This window comes from Amphiura filiformis, chromosome 4, assembly GCF_039555335.1.
Source record: "Amphiura filiformis chromosome 4, Afil_fr2py, whole genome shotgun sequence".
NCBI classification, from domain to species: domain Eukaryota; kingdom Metazoa; phylum Echinodermata; class Ophiuroidea; order Amphilepidida; family Amphiuridae; genus Amphiura; species Amphiura filiformis.
The window spans coordinates 37,160,761-37,176,791 of NC_092631.1; the positions used below are offsets into that span (position 1 = coordinate 37,160,761).

The 16,031-nt window shown below is 35.5% G+C and overlaps 1 protein-coding gene across 1 annotated transcript in view; it reads left to right on the forward strand.

The window, feature by feature from the left end:
- Positions 1-16,031, forward strand: part of LOC140150180 (dynein heavy chain domain-containing protein 1-like) — a 140,747-nt gene that overhangs the window by 101,183 nt on the left and 23,533 nt on the right. The window contains exons 28-29 of the mRNA XM_072172185.1: positions 13,748-13,893; positions 15,053-15,326. Of these exons, the coding sequence (XP_072028286.1) occupies positions 13,748-13,893; positions 15,053-15,326 (420 nt within the window). The remainder of the gene's footprint in view (positions 1-13,747; positions 13,894-15,052; positions 15,327-16,031) is intronic.

Consider the following 16,031-nt stretch of genomic DNA (forward strand, 5'->3'; position numbering starts at 1 on the left):
GAATTCAGTATTTTTCAGGCAGCGGCAAAACATGCAGTTTTATTCTGTGGTTTTATTGCTGATATCAACAGAGAAATCATCGACGTTTTTGTAAGGCCGAGTGGCAATGATTAATTGACATTCCTCATAAAATAATCATGTGAATTATACGATCTTTAGCTTCTTTTCGTTGTTGAAAGGATTCAATCATGTTTCACCGTTGTTCATCACCGTTTAACAACTTCGCGTCCGGCGCGTCTGCGCAGTTTACTTGGCTCGGGCAGCTAAAGCTGTCCTCGCAAAGTAAACCACGCAGACGACGCGGCCGCATCGTTGTTAAACGGTGATGAACAACGGTGAAACATGATTGAATCCCTAACTCAATTTTCTTGGCCAGTCCGAAATCGGCTAACTTCAACGAATTATCTCGCGTTATCAAGTAGTTCGGCGATTTCACGTCTTTGTGCACGATCCGCTTTTCCCGAAGATATTTTATCGGAATCGCTGCTTGCTTTGCCCAATATACAAACAGTTGTATGTCTGTAGATAGACCCCCATGTTCATCTAAATAGCCCCGTAGTGAGCCACCTTCACACAGTTCCAAAATCAACATGAACTCCATTTCTTCATCAACAAATCCAAGCAGCTTGACGATGCTCGCATGATCAAGACTAGCAAGAATGTTCAACTCGTGGGGATCGGGGTCGTTAAGCCTTTTAGCCGCTACTTGTATATCCCCTTGAGGGCTCTTCCAGGTCATTTGGAATACAGCCCCAAATCCTCCACTGCCAATTTTCTTCACTAGTTTGAGTTCATCCTTCTTAATTGTTGGCACATTGGTTGGCATAGATGTAGCCATCTTGGTTTAAGTATGTTACCTGTTGAAAACATAAATAAAGAGGAAAACATTATATAGTTTGGCCTCACAAAGTTCGAAACTGAAATTTCATAACTGCCGACCTTGCCTTTACGCATTACAATTGTCCCAGAACTATTGTATGATAATAAATACTTTTAAAACTATAACAAACTCTCATAACAATAATTGTTGTGTTTTAGCTGCATGTCAACTACCTCTATTTAAAATAGGAATGTCACAATATCTTCATCAAATCTGCAGCATATCAAATGGCTCAAAATGGCGACTACTGCTTGGGTATATTTTTGTCGTAAATATCTCATATATGATGAAATTCAGAAACTTTCCTTTTTAGCTAAATTTAGAAGAATTGCATGGATCATTGATCATGTGTAAGTGTAAATTCACAGTTGGTAAGTTTACATATATGCCACGATTCTTTTATTTGACTAAATCCTGGTTGACTTAGCAAAATAGGTCATTAGTCCTAAATAACTTGTGCAAAGCGCACCGTAACATGTTGACTGCAGTTAAAAAAAGCACAAAAAGTTTTTATTGTGACGTTTTCCTAATTTGTGTGAGTGAGTGATTTATTTTTTTATTGAATATTTTCCATGCATGAGAGTATTTCCTTATTATTTTTTTGCTCAACTAAAACAAGAATTGTCTTTTAAAAAGACAATGCCAAAGATGAAGACCATGTTACATGATAATTTTGCATTGATATTAAAGTGCCTACAGAGTTTTGGAATTAAATCTAATACTGGAACTTACTTTTTGCAACTATTGCGACGTTGCGTCTGGAACCACCAGACTTCCTCAGGCAACTGACCCGCTGAACTGGTCATGTCATAAAAGTGCCTAATTTGAACATCCATGAGAACATACAAAACAAATGTGAAATGGTATGCTTCTAGGATGCTGATGCAAACTGTTTTGTATATTTGTTTGATTTCCTAACTATAGGCCTATAGCAATTTACACCCATCTACTTGGATGTTACATGTAGCTGCTATGCACTAAAAAGATACAAAAATAAAATGGGAAATATCGGGCAGTATGTATGTGTGTATTAAGTGTAGCAGGGATTCAAATTCGGGGAGAACCCGAGAACCGGTTCTCATGTAGGTTCTCGCTGGATTACAACTAGGAGAACCAAAAAGCAAAAGTCCTTTGAGAGAACCTAAACAGGTTCCCGCAGTTGATTGCGAATTTGAACCTCTGTGTAGAAAGTGCCATAAAAAGTGGCTTGTTTCTTAAAATGTGTATTTCACAAATATACTCCATTGGAATTCTTCAACACTGCATTAAATTATAACATTTAATCAGGGTCTCAAATCACAAGTTCAGTTTTTGATTATTGTGATATGATCAAGGAAAATGATTTGGTTGTTACACATAATTGTGAAGAAATGTGCTATTCCAGTTGAAATCCATACACCCCTATGGAAGACATTGCCTTATATCTTCCATACAGGGAGTGTGATTTAAAAAAAAATTATTGCATTATCAGGGTAATAGTAGCATTGATGTATTTCACCAAAGATATGAAGGATAATTTAAAATCAACATGTTTTCCAGACACAGTGGCACAGCGTCGTGGGAGATGGGGGAAATGCCTCCCAATTGATTTTAAAATTTAGAAAATCCCATAGGAAAATTGTTGAAAAATAGCTTTTGCCCCCCCCCCCCATGCCACCCTCATAGGATGACTCACAAGTTATGCCAAGTTTCATTGTCTTGTGCATGTGGATCGATATTTTATTATATAAGTTTGCTTGAGTTCATTCTTGTCTGCATGGCTGTTCTGTTATTAACTTACACCCCACTGGAATCAAGCACATGAAAAAACCCATGTATAGTTTGATCAGCTTGTAATCGGCGGGCCTTATAACATCACAGATTAATATCAATATGTTTTATTTTGAGAATTGCCTTGTGACATCTCGCCTGAAGCATCTTTAAGTATTAATTGAAGACCTATACTTTGTCTACTTTATTTAACACACACAATATAGACCAGATAGGTCAACTTTATCACTTCTAACATGGGTCTACTTTTCGGCCTAGTGGTAAAAGCCTAACAATTCCCGACGATTACGAGCTGATCAAAGTATAATAACCTTGATGAATTAGGCCTACATAACCTATTTTATGAAAAAGTGAGCATTATTATCAAATGGAACTATATATGCTTATTGCCTGAAGATGTCTTTGTAAATGGAGTCATTAATATTTATCACTTACCACAGAAATAATGTGCTCACTACTTGGCCTTTTTTTTTAATCTTCATCCCAGCACTGCCTCGGTAAGTCTGCTATTGGTTTGGCCATATCAGCAGGGATTGGTAGCTTATCTTTCAGGTTGCAGACTCGATCTAAATTCCAAGCCCTTAAATTCCAAGCCCTGTCTATATAGCTCCCGTATTACCACAGCTAATGCGAAAATGTCATATTGTGGATAGAGCTTACTGAGAGTAAACCGCTGTGTAGAAGGTCCACTTTGTTGAATATAATGTTAGCTATGTCAAACATAATACATGTATTCAACATAGCAAACTTTATTTCATAATCAACATAGCAGAACTTTAACATAGTGGACATACACCATCAATCAGGAGGATATGTATAGATAGACTCATAAATTATCAAAAGCTATGGGGAATTCCCAAAACTGGGAAGTTTAGATGGTAATTTTATGTAGATATTTGATGAAATTTAGTTGTACCGGTTCATTCAAAAGGGGACACTTTATAGACCGTTGTCAGTTAAACACTTCTGTATAGGGGGCACTTATTAGGGGAGAGGGGCACTAATAATGTTGAATAATGCTAGGTGCACTGTTGATGGAAATAAATTATAATATGAATACTAATGACAATTTTTGACACAATTATTTGAAGACACTGTACATTATTTTAATGCTTGTGCTCCATAACAAAGAAGTTGTAACACAGTCATATAATAATTTTGAAAAACCTTGCAGATGTTACATCATACAACTAATGTAATATAAAAAGTTAACAAAATATACCATAGAATATTCTTTTCTTATATGTGACACGATCTGGTCCATGGGGGGCCAAAGGGGGAAAATTTGAAATTGAGGCAAAAATATGGAGTGAAAAAACAATAAAATACATTAGAAAATAAATATAACAAAACTTCAGAACTTTAGAACCAAGTGGGCTAGACTTATTTTCAGTATATGATAGCCTGATGTTTGTATAAGGCAATAATTATAATAACTCAATTTTTTTAAATGCCTCCTTCGGCCCTATGGAGTAGATCATGTATGTACATTACAAAGAGACAAATGATGCAAGATACAAATAACAAATATTTAAAAAACAAACCACCTAAAAATCTTAGGTCTTTTGGGAAACTATGTATCTCTTCAATACGAAAGATCAACATTTTCATATGATGGACAGCTTTTCCTCCCAGCTACATACACTTTTAGTACATATTAGATTTGTAAAGTTTACTTTGACAGTGGCGTACCGTGGCCACTCCTATCCTGGGGGCTGAAGAAAATTCAATTTTGCTGCCCCTTCCTCAACAGCCCGAAATGGTTGACCCACTTTTTTTTTCAGTGGTTTGAAAAAGTGAAGAGCAAAAAAAAGGATTATATATAAAAAGCAACACATTTTGATGTATAGTACCATTTTCCACAATTTTTTATACTTTCTCAAATTTTTTTCGCCCTTTTTTCTTTACTAATTCTTTTTGCAGCCCTTCGTTTTTGGCCGCCCCTGCTTTTACCCGAGGGGCTCGCGCCAAAGCCTCCCCAAAAAAAAAAATATGCGCATGCTTTGAGGACTTTTAAATGTCGAAAATGTAAAAAATATCAATTTTTAATTATTTGCCATAAAATTTATATTTTTAATAAACAACACAGAAAATTCAAAACATACTCCTTATGCTGTTTTATTGTAGACAATTATTATAGATCATGTTTGCAGCAATGTAGTGCAGCAGGATGATTTCTTTTCTGTGTAATGCTTATATTACATTTAGCAAATTAATTTGGTTATACTTCTGAAATAGTTGATTGTCTCTTAAACTTATTTCTGGGCTATGGTATCATAAATTTGGTTGTAAAGTAAAATAAATTTATATACCTATATTATTTATACTTATTTTATATACTGGTTACTATATACAAAACTCATCATTTGTTAAAGGAGGATATATGGTCTGACTCTGATCAGCAGTCTCATCCCTATTTTCAAAATATCAAAATGGAGACTTTGGCATCAGCACACAGCATCATTATCCCTATATCTTTGTGTCAAAAATTGCTGCGATAGTATGGCGAGTCCACTCGTTCTTCAAAAGCTACGCATGGCGTTTTTGTTCGAGATAGGCCGAGCGACTCAGGCTAAGCATATCACTTATACGATATGAGATACCGCAGCGTTTTCATTCATACACGTTTATACAATCTGCGCATGCTCAGTACCCCATATGGTATTGCCATTACAAGAAAATATGATTTATTGTCAGGTAAAACCCAGGTTTTGTTTTCAGTTAACTCACAGGAATTTCAATTAACTAAGATACGATTATCCTGTTCTTTAAGTGGGTACTACACCCCTGTGGTAAATTTGAGACTATTTTTGCATTTTTTCTCAAAAATAATAACACACTGGTAACAAAAGTTATGTATATTATTGGGGCAAGGAATCCAATTACTACACTGAAATTTCAGTACCTCAAGACAAGCGGTTCAGTATATATGATAGGAAATGAGGTACATCGTAACGGTACCTTATTTCTTATTACAAATAACGAACCACTTGTCTTGGGTCACTGAAATTCCAGTGTAGTAATTGGATTCCTTTCCCCTATAATATACATAACTTTTGTTACCACTGTGCTATTAGTTTTTGAGAAAAATGCAAAAATAGTCACAAATTTATCGAGGGATGTAGTACCCCCTTAAACACATATATTTAACTGCATTTTCACCGAAATGTTTTTAAATCGTACAATAATAATGTGATATATTCAACTGTTCGAGAATATTATCATTATCAAGCATAACCCATTCAGCTCAGACCACGATGCTGTAGTACGTACAGCACTGGCTATAGAATATTAAATCACAAGTCTATAATACAATACAGCACAATGAACAACTATACAACTGTCTTTATCTGTGTCAATAATAGAATATTGATTTAAATGGAATTGAATACATCTCTACCTCTGAGTTTGTACACTCATCACTGAGCGATCTAGCGATCGGTTTCTAGCCAATCAGATAGGACTCCTTTTCTTGCGTTCGAAAAGGCGAGCTATCTTATTGGTGAAATACCTATCGCCTGTCGCTCACCAATGGACAGAGATGTCAACAAGTCATTTTTTGCAAGTCAAGTCCAAGTCACAAGTCCTTTTGTCCAAGTCCCAAGTAAGTCAAGTCATTTTGAAAAAGTTGCAAGTCAAGTCAAGTCACAAGTCATCAAATCACAAGTCAAGTCACAAGTAAGTCACAATTTGTCACAAGTCACTACAAGTCTATTCACCAGTTGGTCATGGTGTGATTTGTTGATGGGTATATATTCAATATGGCAGAAATCAAATTGAGTTTCGGAGTACAGTAGGCCTACTAACGAAGTCTGATGCACTAATCACTATAATAGTGAAGCTTATTATAATTGTATACAATGGTCACATTGGTAGTTCAAGAACAAGTTAATTCAACTCAATTTGTTTTTGCCAAGGTTTGTGTTTCATATTTGTAGAAAAAAATATGAATTATCTAATATGAATATATGTTTTCCCTTTCCCAACCTCAGACTTGCGTTGGTGACAAGTCATTTTTGTCAAGTCCAAGTCCAAGTCCAAGTCATTTTGTCTAAGTCACAAGTAAGTCAAGTCATTTTGCAAAAGTTGCAAGTCAAGTCACAAGTCCTCAAAATAGTGACTCGAGTCAGACTCAAGTCCAAGTCACACGACTCAAGTCTACATCTCTGCCAATGGAGTATTAGGACGTGATTCATTTCAGAGAAAAAAGAATTATTTAGAGGCTGTTGTTGACACTGTGCAGCAGAAAGCCAATAGTAATTTCATTGACCCTGTGAAATATTAGGACTGAAAGATATTTTTGTTTGGATTTTTATTATTTAATTTGTCATTTTCAATTTGTAATTGTAAGCCAAAATGTTTCCAAAGTAGGTTAACCCACTTATTATTCCTTCAGTATCAGAGTATCCAATGAGTATTTGTATCCATATTTTTGGCTTATATCAAGTGGGATTAAAATGCCAGAATGAAACTCAATGAAACAGAAAGGTTGTTCATAGCTACACTGAATTATCCTGGTGAAAAAGGTTGCCACACCAAAGCATTAATTGGCCAACATCTTTCCCACTCCTCTATTGCAATGTTGATTTGGACTACATTACAGTCTCCCAACATTGAAAAATGGGGGAGTGGGGAAAGGGAGAGTATGTGCATTTGTAACTATTATGTATAGGATAATGGCCAAGGATTAGAACGTGAGTGAATAAGAATGGCCCCGGCGCGAAGCGCCAAGGCCATTCTTATTCACTCACGCTCTAATCCGCTGCCATTAACCGACTTAATACACATCTATGACGTCGGCGCTATTGTTTTATCGCTCCATTATTTTCCACGAATGGAGTGTTATAGAAATAGGTTGCTCATTTACAAATTGATCAATTGCTGATTGATACCGTAATAATAACAATGATTGTGCAGGTGCGATTGAAAAATACATTGACTTAGCTTTATGTAAAATTTCTATAGAATTACCCATCACGATCCAGGTGTTTAGTTCAAATCATCCGTAACACCTTCTTGAATTATAAAGATTTAAAATGTTTGTTACACAAATAAACGTAGATTCGTAAAATCATTCAAGTGATTAGACCATCAATAGGTCTTTATGCCCACTTCTAATGTGTTAACTATTGAAGTACTGTCAGATGAAACAAAATACAGCTTGTACAAAAGCCAAATTAATATTATACAGAAAATAGACCTACTGTGGCTTTTATCATTATTAAACATGCCCAAAGCAAACAATTAAAAAATAAACAGATTCATAGGCCTAAATGCATTGATACAGAATGTAGCAATATGTTGCCCAAATAACAAATTATCGTAGGACATACTCCCCATTCCAGAAAATACAGAACTATTTTTTTGGATTAAAAATATATTATCCAGTTTTGCCAAATGAAACATAGCTTAATATCCTAGGTTATAGTCCTAACTGGCAATGAAAGTCAAATTTTAATTTTTGGTCAATTTTTGGAAATAAGGGCCAAAACATGCGTTTTAGGGTGTTTTTCGACCTTTTTCGTATTCTGTGACAGTCAGGCCCAAAGACTTGAACAAAGACTAATTTCAAGTTCATGCATTCTAATATTTGGAAAACACATTTTCCAATCTTTTTAATATCCAATTAGCAAAAATGACATGTGATATTAAAATTATGAGCTAACTCTTAGCCTATACTCAAGATTTTGAATGCTTAGACTTGTGTCAAGTCTTACAATTTTGTCACTACAATTGTAAGAAAACATGCAAAATTGCATGTTTTACCTCAAATTGACCAAATATTGAAATTTGACTTTTATTGCCAGTTAGGACTAGCTAAAGGATTAGGATTTAGCTATGTTTCATTTGGCAAAACATGACAATATTTTTTTTATTAAAAACAAAATAGTTCTGTATTTTTCTGGAATAGGAGTAGGGCCTAAGCCACTGAAAACGTAGTATAAAAATATAAAGAAGAAAAAATGTTATAAAAGCAGTAACATGTTTAACTTCCCTTTTTTCCTAAATTGGGCGTGGAAAGAAAGGTCCAAATAATTAAAAGTATACGGGTCTAATAAATGAAGCCTAAAATAAGTATTTTCCAAAGTGAGGGTAAAAACATATCTTGCATAATAAGTACAACTTAGCCAACAATTTAACCTGCCCGTTATGATCTTGCCTTGCTTTTCACTGATTGCATTGTAAATTTATGTTTAAGGGCTCGGATAGCGGCGTTTTCACATATTTTTTTTGTGGGACCTGAGAGCACCTCAGACACATCGAATTGCCATTTGAATATGAGGAATGTCCTTAATTTTGATTTTTTTTAATTAGCGATATAATACACATTTTATGGCAAATTATTAAAAATTTAGAGTTTTGAAATTTAAAAGTCCTCAAAGTAATTGTATAAATCTAACAATATGCACTTGAGTATGAAGTTTGGGTGAACAGCATACGTCCATCATGTGAAAATTTTGACCTTCTTTATTGAAGATAATAGCTCAAAACACTAAACAAAATGTAGGTCTTTTTGGAAAAATGTTTATGTTCAATATGAAAGTTCAAAATTTTCAATTGATGGTTGGCTTTTCATCCCAGCTACATACAGTTTATTTACATGTCATTAGATTTATAAAGTTTACTTCGAGGACTAATAATTTGCTATAATTACCAGTATCGCGAATTTCACAAAATCAAAATTATTTGATATCAGAAGGACATTCCTTATATACAGCATGCAATTCGATATGTCTGATGTGCTTTCAGGTCCCATAACAATACTATGCAAATATTGCTATCCGCTTCCTTAATTGATTGTATTAATGAAAATCATTGTCTTGTTGTTTTTCGTATCATTGTTTTGCATGAATGAAGTGATGATAACAATACTGCACTTTTCGCAAATACTTGCTTTTCGAAAGTGCAATTGTTATTAACACTACATTCGTAAATGCCAGTACTTTTCGCCTGAAAAGTATTTGCTTTTTAGAGAAAAGAGAAAGGCATTTACGAATGGCGTGTTATTGTGATCATCGCTCCATTCGTGGAAAATAATGGAGCGGTAAAACAATAGCGCGACGTCATAGGTGTGTATTAAACAAAGATAATGCAGAACTTGAGTTTAACATATTTTTATACTTATAACACCAATGCTGCTCATGCTGGTTTGGCAACTAATTTCCACCAGGATTGTACATTTATAGGTCATTCAACCAAGGTTGAAATATAGCATAAGATGAAGTTGGACTATTCTCCTAGCTTCAAATCTTACTGAGCTACTTTTGCAATGCATGAATGCTACAATATCCACCCTTGTCACCTACAATTAACTTTGTGCCACTATGTGCCATTGCAACGCATCTTGGGCTGGCATCATGGATTGGAATATGGCCTAGGTATTGACCTGATACTGAGTAGCAAAGTATTTCATGTGCCCATGATTTGTCTTGATTAGTTATGAATACTGTATCCCTGAAGCAGTGAACTCCGAAACATGCCCATTGTAAATCATTTGCAGGATGCTTGAGAATGTGTAGGACCTGTCCTGTGTTGCTTACTATCTGGGGAGGGTTACTATAATACTCCGCCACAATGAGCGTGTCTTGTGATGTTACAGCTAGATACCAGGGTCGGATGCCTACCTTGATACTGGTTACATAGGACCCATCTTGTTTATGTTTATTTATATGCATTGATTTGACATCCCCTACATATACATGATCTTTAGCATCCACTGCCAGGCCACATAGACGTGGAGTAATAGAGGATCCCTGTGGACATGAGGATTCCCACTGACCTTTGAACTTACAGTCCACACTATACATTAGTACACATTTAGTTTTATTAGTCACAAAATAAGTGTTTCCGTCAGAGCTGGTAGTGATTTGCTGTGGTTGTGACTCCTGTCCATGTGTAGTATCCATGCTGCACTTGTATACCCCTTCTATGCTGAATACTTTGACCTTCGTAGACAAATCAGTGATGGTGATATCACCAGTAGGGTTAACTGTGACGTCATTTGCATACTGTTGAATCTTACCTGGTCCATCTGAACCAAATCTCTTCTCCAGCACCCAAGGACCAGCTAGGATTTGCTGTTGCCAAATGTGTACTGGTACTGCTGGTGCTGGTGGTAGTGCTGCGGCTACTGGTTTACATTCAGTTGCGTGTATCTGTTTTTAGATGTATAAAAAAATGTAATGGCATGAGAGAAAGTTGAGAGTTAACCAGAAGTGCATATACATGTATGAGGGTCATTCAATAGGTTCTACCTGCATCATTACATCTCTGTTATCTTATGTGTCAGGATGTTGAAATTACCCATGATTATACTCGAAAATCTCGGCTACAAAATAAAAACTATTTGATGAAAATGTGATTTTTGGTTGTTTAGATATAAAAATGCTTATTAAAACGAATACAGATTTGGTACGTCGGAAACGGTTAAAACTGAAGCCAAAAGTTTAGTAAGATGTAGTTGTCCAACTGCTTACAATAAATATTTTGTTCCTATTTGAGCTCCCTGACATGCCTTGGGACTTCAAAACAAAATAAAACATGGTTTATATGAGAAGAAAACATTGAAGGGTTCAACAGACAAATGTTAGTGAAATTTGCAGATTCAACTAGACCCCATTTAAGGGTAATTCATAATTACATCCTTATTTTCAGCAATGAACGCATCTTGACGTGGAAATAAAATGAACAGTGTGCTTGTTAATAACCTTGTATATACTTACAAAATACAAAACATTTGCACACAACTTATTTTATTTTTACTTATGACCCAATCCAATAAGTACTCACCCGATCAAAGTCAACAACCTATGGAAAAGGGTCCATATAAGGCTATTCTGATCATTTATCAGTTTTGTTGTGCAAAAGACACAATACCCAGTAAACTACTATCTGCCAACATTATTTATTGATTAAATTATTTGAACATAGATGTGGAAATTATTTGAACATAGATGTGGCCTAGCTACATTTTTAATCAAAATTAGCCTTTCTTTTCAGACCATTTCTGACGTACCAAATCTGTGTTCGCTTCAACTAACACATCTTAACAACCAAAAATCATATTTTAGTCAAATAACTTTTATTTTGTAGCCAGCAGGATATAAGATTATAATCATGGGTAATTTCAACTTTTTGGCATGTAAGATAACAGAGATGTGACGATGGAGGTAGAACTTTTTGAATGACCCTCGTATGTCCAAAATGGAAGTTGTAGCTTTAAAAGTTTGATTCATTGGGTCCAACTTTTTGATTCTCTTACTTGACCTTGAGATATAATATTTTTATGCGGAACTTTTACACATAAAACACACATAAAACACAGAAAGAAGAAAAAACATGCCAAAATATGAAATTATACACCGTGTCATGTATATGATTTTTTTTAACATTATGATATCTAAATCACACAAAAAATGTTATTATCAAATGGAAATAATGTGCTTATTTTCTAAAGGGGCTTTAAAATTTTCAAGAATTGCTTACCACAGAAATAATGTGCTCAATACTTGGCCTTTTATGCCAGTCTTTATCCCAGCACTGCTTCAGTAAGTCAGCTATTGGTTGGGGCATATCAGCAGGGATTGGTAGCCTTTCATTCAGATTGCAGACTCGATGCCAGATGACTTGATATTCCATGCCCTTGAATGGAAATTGTCCTGTCCATAGCTCCCATATCACAACAGCTAATGCGAAGATGTCATAGTTTGGAGAGAGCTTGCTAAGAGTAAACAGCTCTGGTGCCATCCAGGAATAAGATGCCCGTTCTGTAGCATTGCTGATTGTGTGCTCAAGTTTCTTAGCCAATCCAAAATCGGCTAGCTTCAGCTTGTTATCTTGTGTTATCAAGTAGTTTGGCGATTTCAAGTCTTTGTGCAGGATCTGCTTTCCCCTCAGATATTTTATTGGAATCGTTGCTTGCTCTGCCCAATGTATAAACAGTTGTAAGTTTGTAGATAGACCTCCATGTTCATCCAAATAGCTACGTAGTGAGCCACCTTCACACAGTTCCAAAATCAACCAGAAGTCCATTCCTTCATCAACAAAGCCAAGTAGCTTGACAATACTTGCATGATCAAGACTAGCAAGAATGTTTAGTTCATTCGGATCAGGTTCGTTGAGCCTTTTAACTGCTACTTGTATATCCCCTTGAGGGCTCTTCCAAGTCATTTGGAAAACAGCCCCAAATCCTCCACTTCCAATTTTCTTCACTAGTTTGAACTTATCTTTCTTAATTTTTGGTACATTGGTTGGCATAGCTGTAGCCATTTTGGTTTCAGTGTATGTTACCTGTTGAAAATAAAAATTAAGGGAAAAAAGTTAGTTACTATTTTAGCATTACAAAGTTTAAATTTCAAATGTCATAACTTAGAACATAACCATTGTACTTTATCATTGTCCCAGAACTACTGTACGATGATAACTGTGTTTATACCACAATAAACTCCTTAACTATTAATAAAGGTTTAAATATGCCAGCAGAGTGCTTAAATTCACCTTAACAACAGGAATGACAAAATAATTTCATCAATTCTGCAGCGTATAAAATGTTGCTCAAAATGGCGGTTAATGCTTGTGTTAACTATATCGCCACAAAGTACTATGATCTCATGTATCACATGATGAAATTGACAAACTTTTATTCGTAGTTAAATTTAGAAAAATTGAAAAGATTGTGCTTATCACTAATTGATAATTTTTGTGTGCAAACACAGATTTAACAAAGTTCACATATCTATAATAAACATAATAGGCTGCTGACACAGCTAATTGTTTACATTGGTAAAAATATGGTTTATAAGGGAATTGATGATCTATAAACAAAACTAGTTTTGCTGGGGGTCAAAAAGTGTGATTATGTTTGAAAAGAAGGGTAAAGAGGGCAAAACCACACCCTGCCAATTATAGCTGTCATCAAACTTCAAATTGTGATTAATTTAGGCTGGTCAGCAGAAGACTTACTTTTTGGTTAGATGGACTCACTAATGTTGGGATCAAAACTTTTGGTCTCGGCTGGGTGGATGACCTAGGCTCGTCACCAAAGTTGTCAATGCTAATTTGTCTTATATTTTATCCTCTATATCTTTCTTTTGTCAGGTGAATCCCATCTATGAAGCAGCTCTACACGCCCTACGTAGCCTTAACTCAGCAGACCTGGATGAGATTCGAACCTACCATGCCCCACCAATGGCTGTCATCAAAGTTGTCAATGCTATTTGCCTTATGTTCAGAGAAGCTTATGAGTAAGTTGTTTTTTTCATTTTTAGGAATCAGATTGCTAAGCCAGTAGCTCAAAAACCTTTCATTCCAAATCATGCCCAAACCCCTTATGTTGCTGCAAATTGATTTCTGAAGGTGCCCATTTTTGATATAAAATTGGATCGATTGAGCCCATATTTATTGGTCGAGCTATGAGTTTTAAAATATTGGACAAGATGTAGTCGACTTGAGTCCAATATTTTAAAACTCATAGCGAGACCAATAAATATTGGGGCGTAAAGCATCAAATTTTATCATTATTATGTTTTAAATCCAGTATTTTCGCACACTTGGATTTATCAAAACATAATAATAATAAGCGGAATCAATAGATCATTGTTGCAGTAAATCCAAGAAGCCCTAAATATGTCACACTGATGATGTTCACATTGCATCCCTGGTGGGTGGTACTTCAATAATTTTTTGACCAGGTGTACAGCCCGCGTTTCAAACCCCTACCCTATAATTGTGTAGGGGTAATTTTTACTCAAAAAAACGGCAAAAGTTTGCTCTCTTAGGACTATCATTTTTTAAACATGGACCCATGTTTAATGATTTTCTGTAGAAAACTAACCCATTAGTGCCATTTTTGGATGATTTTCAAAACATGGACCCATGTTAAAGAATTTTCTGTGAAAAACCCTACCCACATGTGTAGAGATTTGTTGTAAAAACAGACCCCTTTGGGCAGCACATCCCCCATATACTTTGACATAGAAATACTCCCTCCCTCCCTCCAGATTGCAGCAATGTACGCATAATTGGGTAAAGTTCGCAAAATGATTTTCTGATATACCAAAAAGGTACATTCCTTAAATGCACCATTTTGCTCTGAATCAGATTTTTAAACCTGCCATATTTTGCTCCAAATCAGTTTCTGAAGTCCCAACTTTCAAAAACCTAGTACTTCTCACCCTTACCAAAATAAAACTACCCATGTGAAACTTTAGGATCTGCTGTAAAGCTTTTATTGATAATGGGGATAAATATGTTTTAGTAATAGTATTAGGGTTTAGTGTTCAGGTTTAGGGTTAGGGTTAGGGTTAATGTTAGGATGCAAAGGTTATTCTATAGGCCTATAGTAAATGTAATTGTTGTTGTCATTGTAGTGATTTGTATTTGTTTGTTTTTTCTCTTTTTCAGCTGGCAGAGTGGTAAAACCCTGATCAATCGCAACAACTTCTTCCAAGACCTTGAGTTCTACGACAAAGCCAACATGCCAGAAGATATCTACCATAAACTCAACGTCCTGTTCATCCAAGACCCAGACTTCAAACCAGACATTGTAATGCATTCTAGTAAAGCTGCGTCATCTCTGTGCATGTGGGTCCATGCTGTGTATGCGTATGCATCGTTGCACAGGAATATGAGACCTAAATTGAACAATGTGGAAATGGCTGAAGCTAAACTACAAGAGGTAAATATGTGCCCATCCACCACAAACTGGTCGTAAAGTCTGCATTTTCCATTTTGAGATACAATCAAAAAGATTTCTATATAAAATATATTAGAAATTTGACCTTTGATGAACCATAACTTCACTTCCAGATGTCCGATGAAGCTGGTTGAGGTGTCGTTTTAAAGCTGCATGTGCACTCGTTCAAAATCTGCAATAAACAGAAAATGACCTAGGGCCGACTTTACTATACCACTTCGTGGTGGATGGTCACATATGGGTGGTGATATTTGACTTTGAATGCATACTTACTGCTATACGTAGAATCAATGTGAAAATGAACAAACATATCGTCGTTGGGCAGGAAAAATCTCCTATATATTTGTCTTTGGCCCCTGAACATGTTTAAAACAAAACTTGTGTAACTTATTGGCAGTTTTGTTTTAAACATGTTCAGGGGCCACAAACACATATGAGGTTTTTCCTGCCCAACGACGATATAGAAACCTATCTTAAATGTTGTTGGTCCAATTGAAACAGATATGTCTCCCTCACATTGAGGCCTGTCACACAAACATTGCTCTAGTGGTTTGGATTCTGCATGGAAGCAATAATATGTATCACTGTGACCCATAGAACAGCCCATGACTTCCAGGGTTGGTACACCACCTAACTACCATGTTTTTATTCATACTACCAAAACAAAACATATCTTAGTCCTAAATT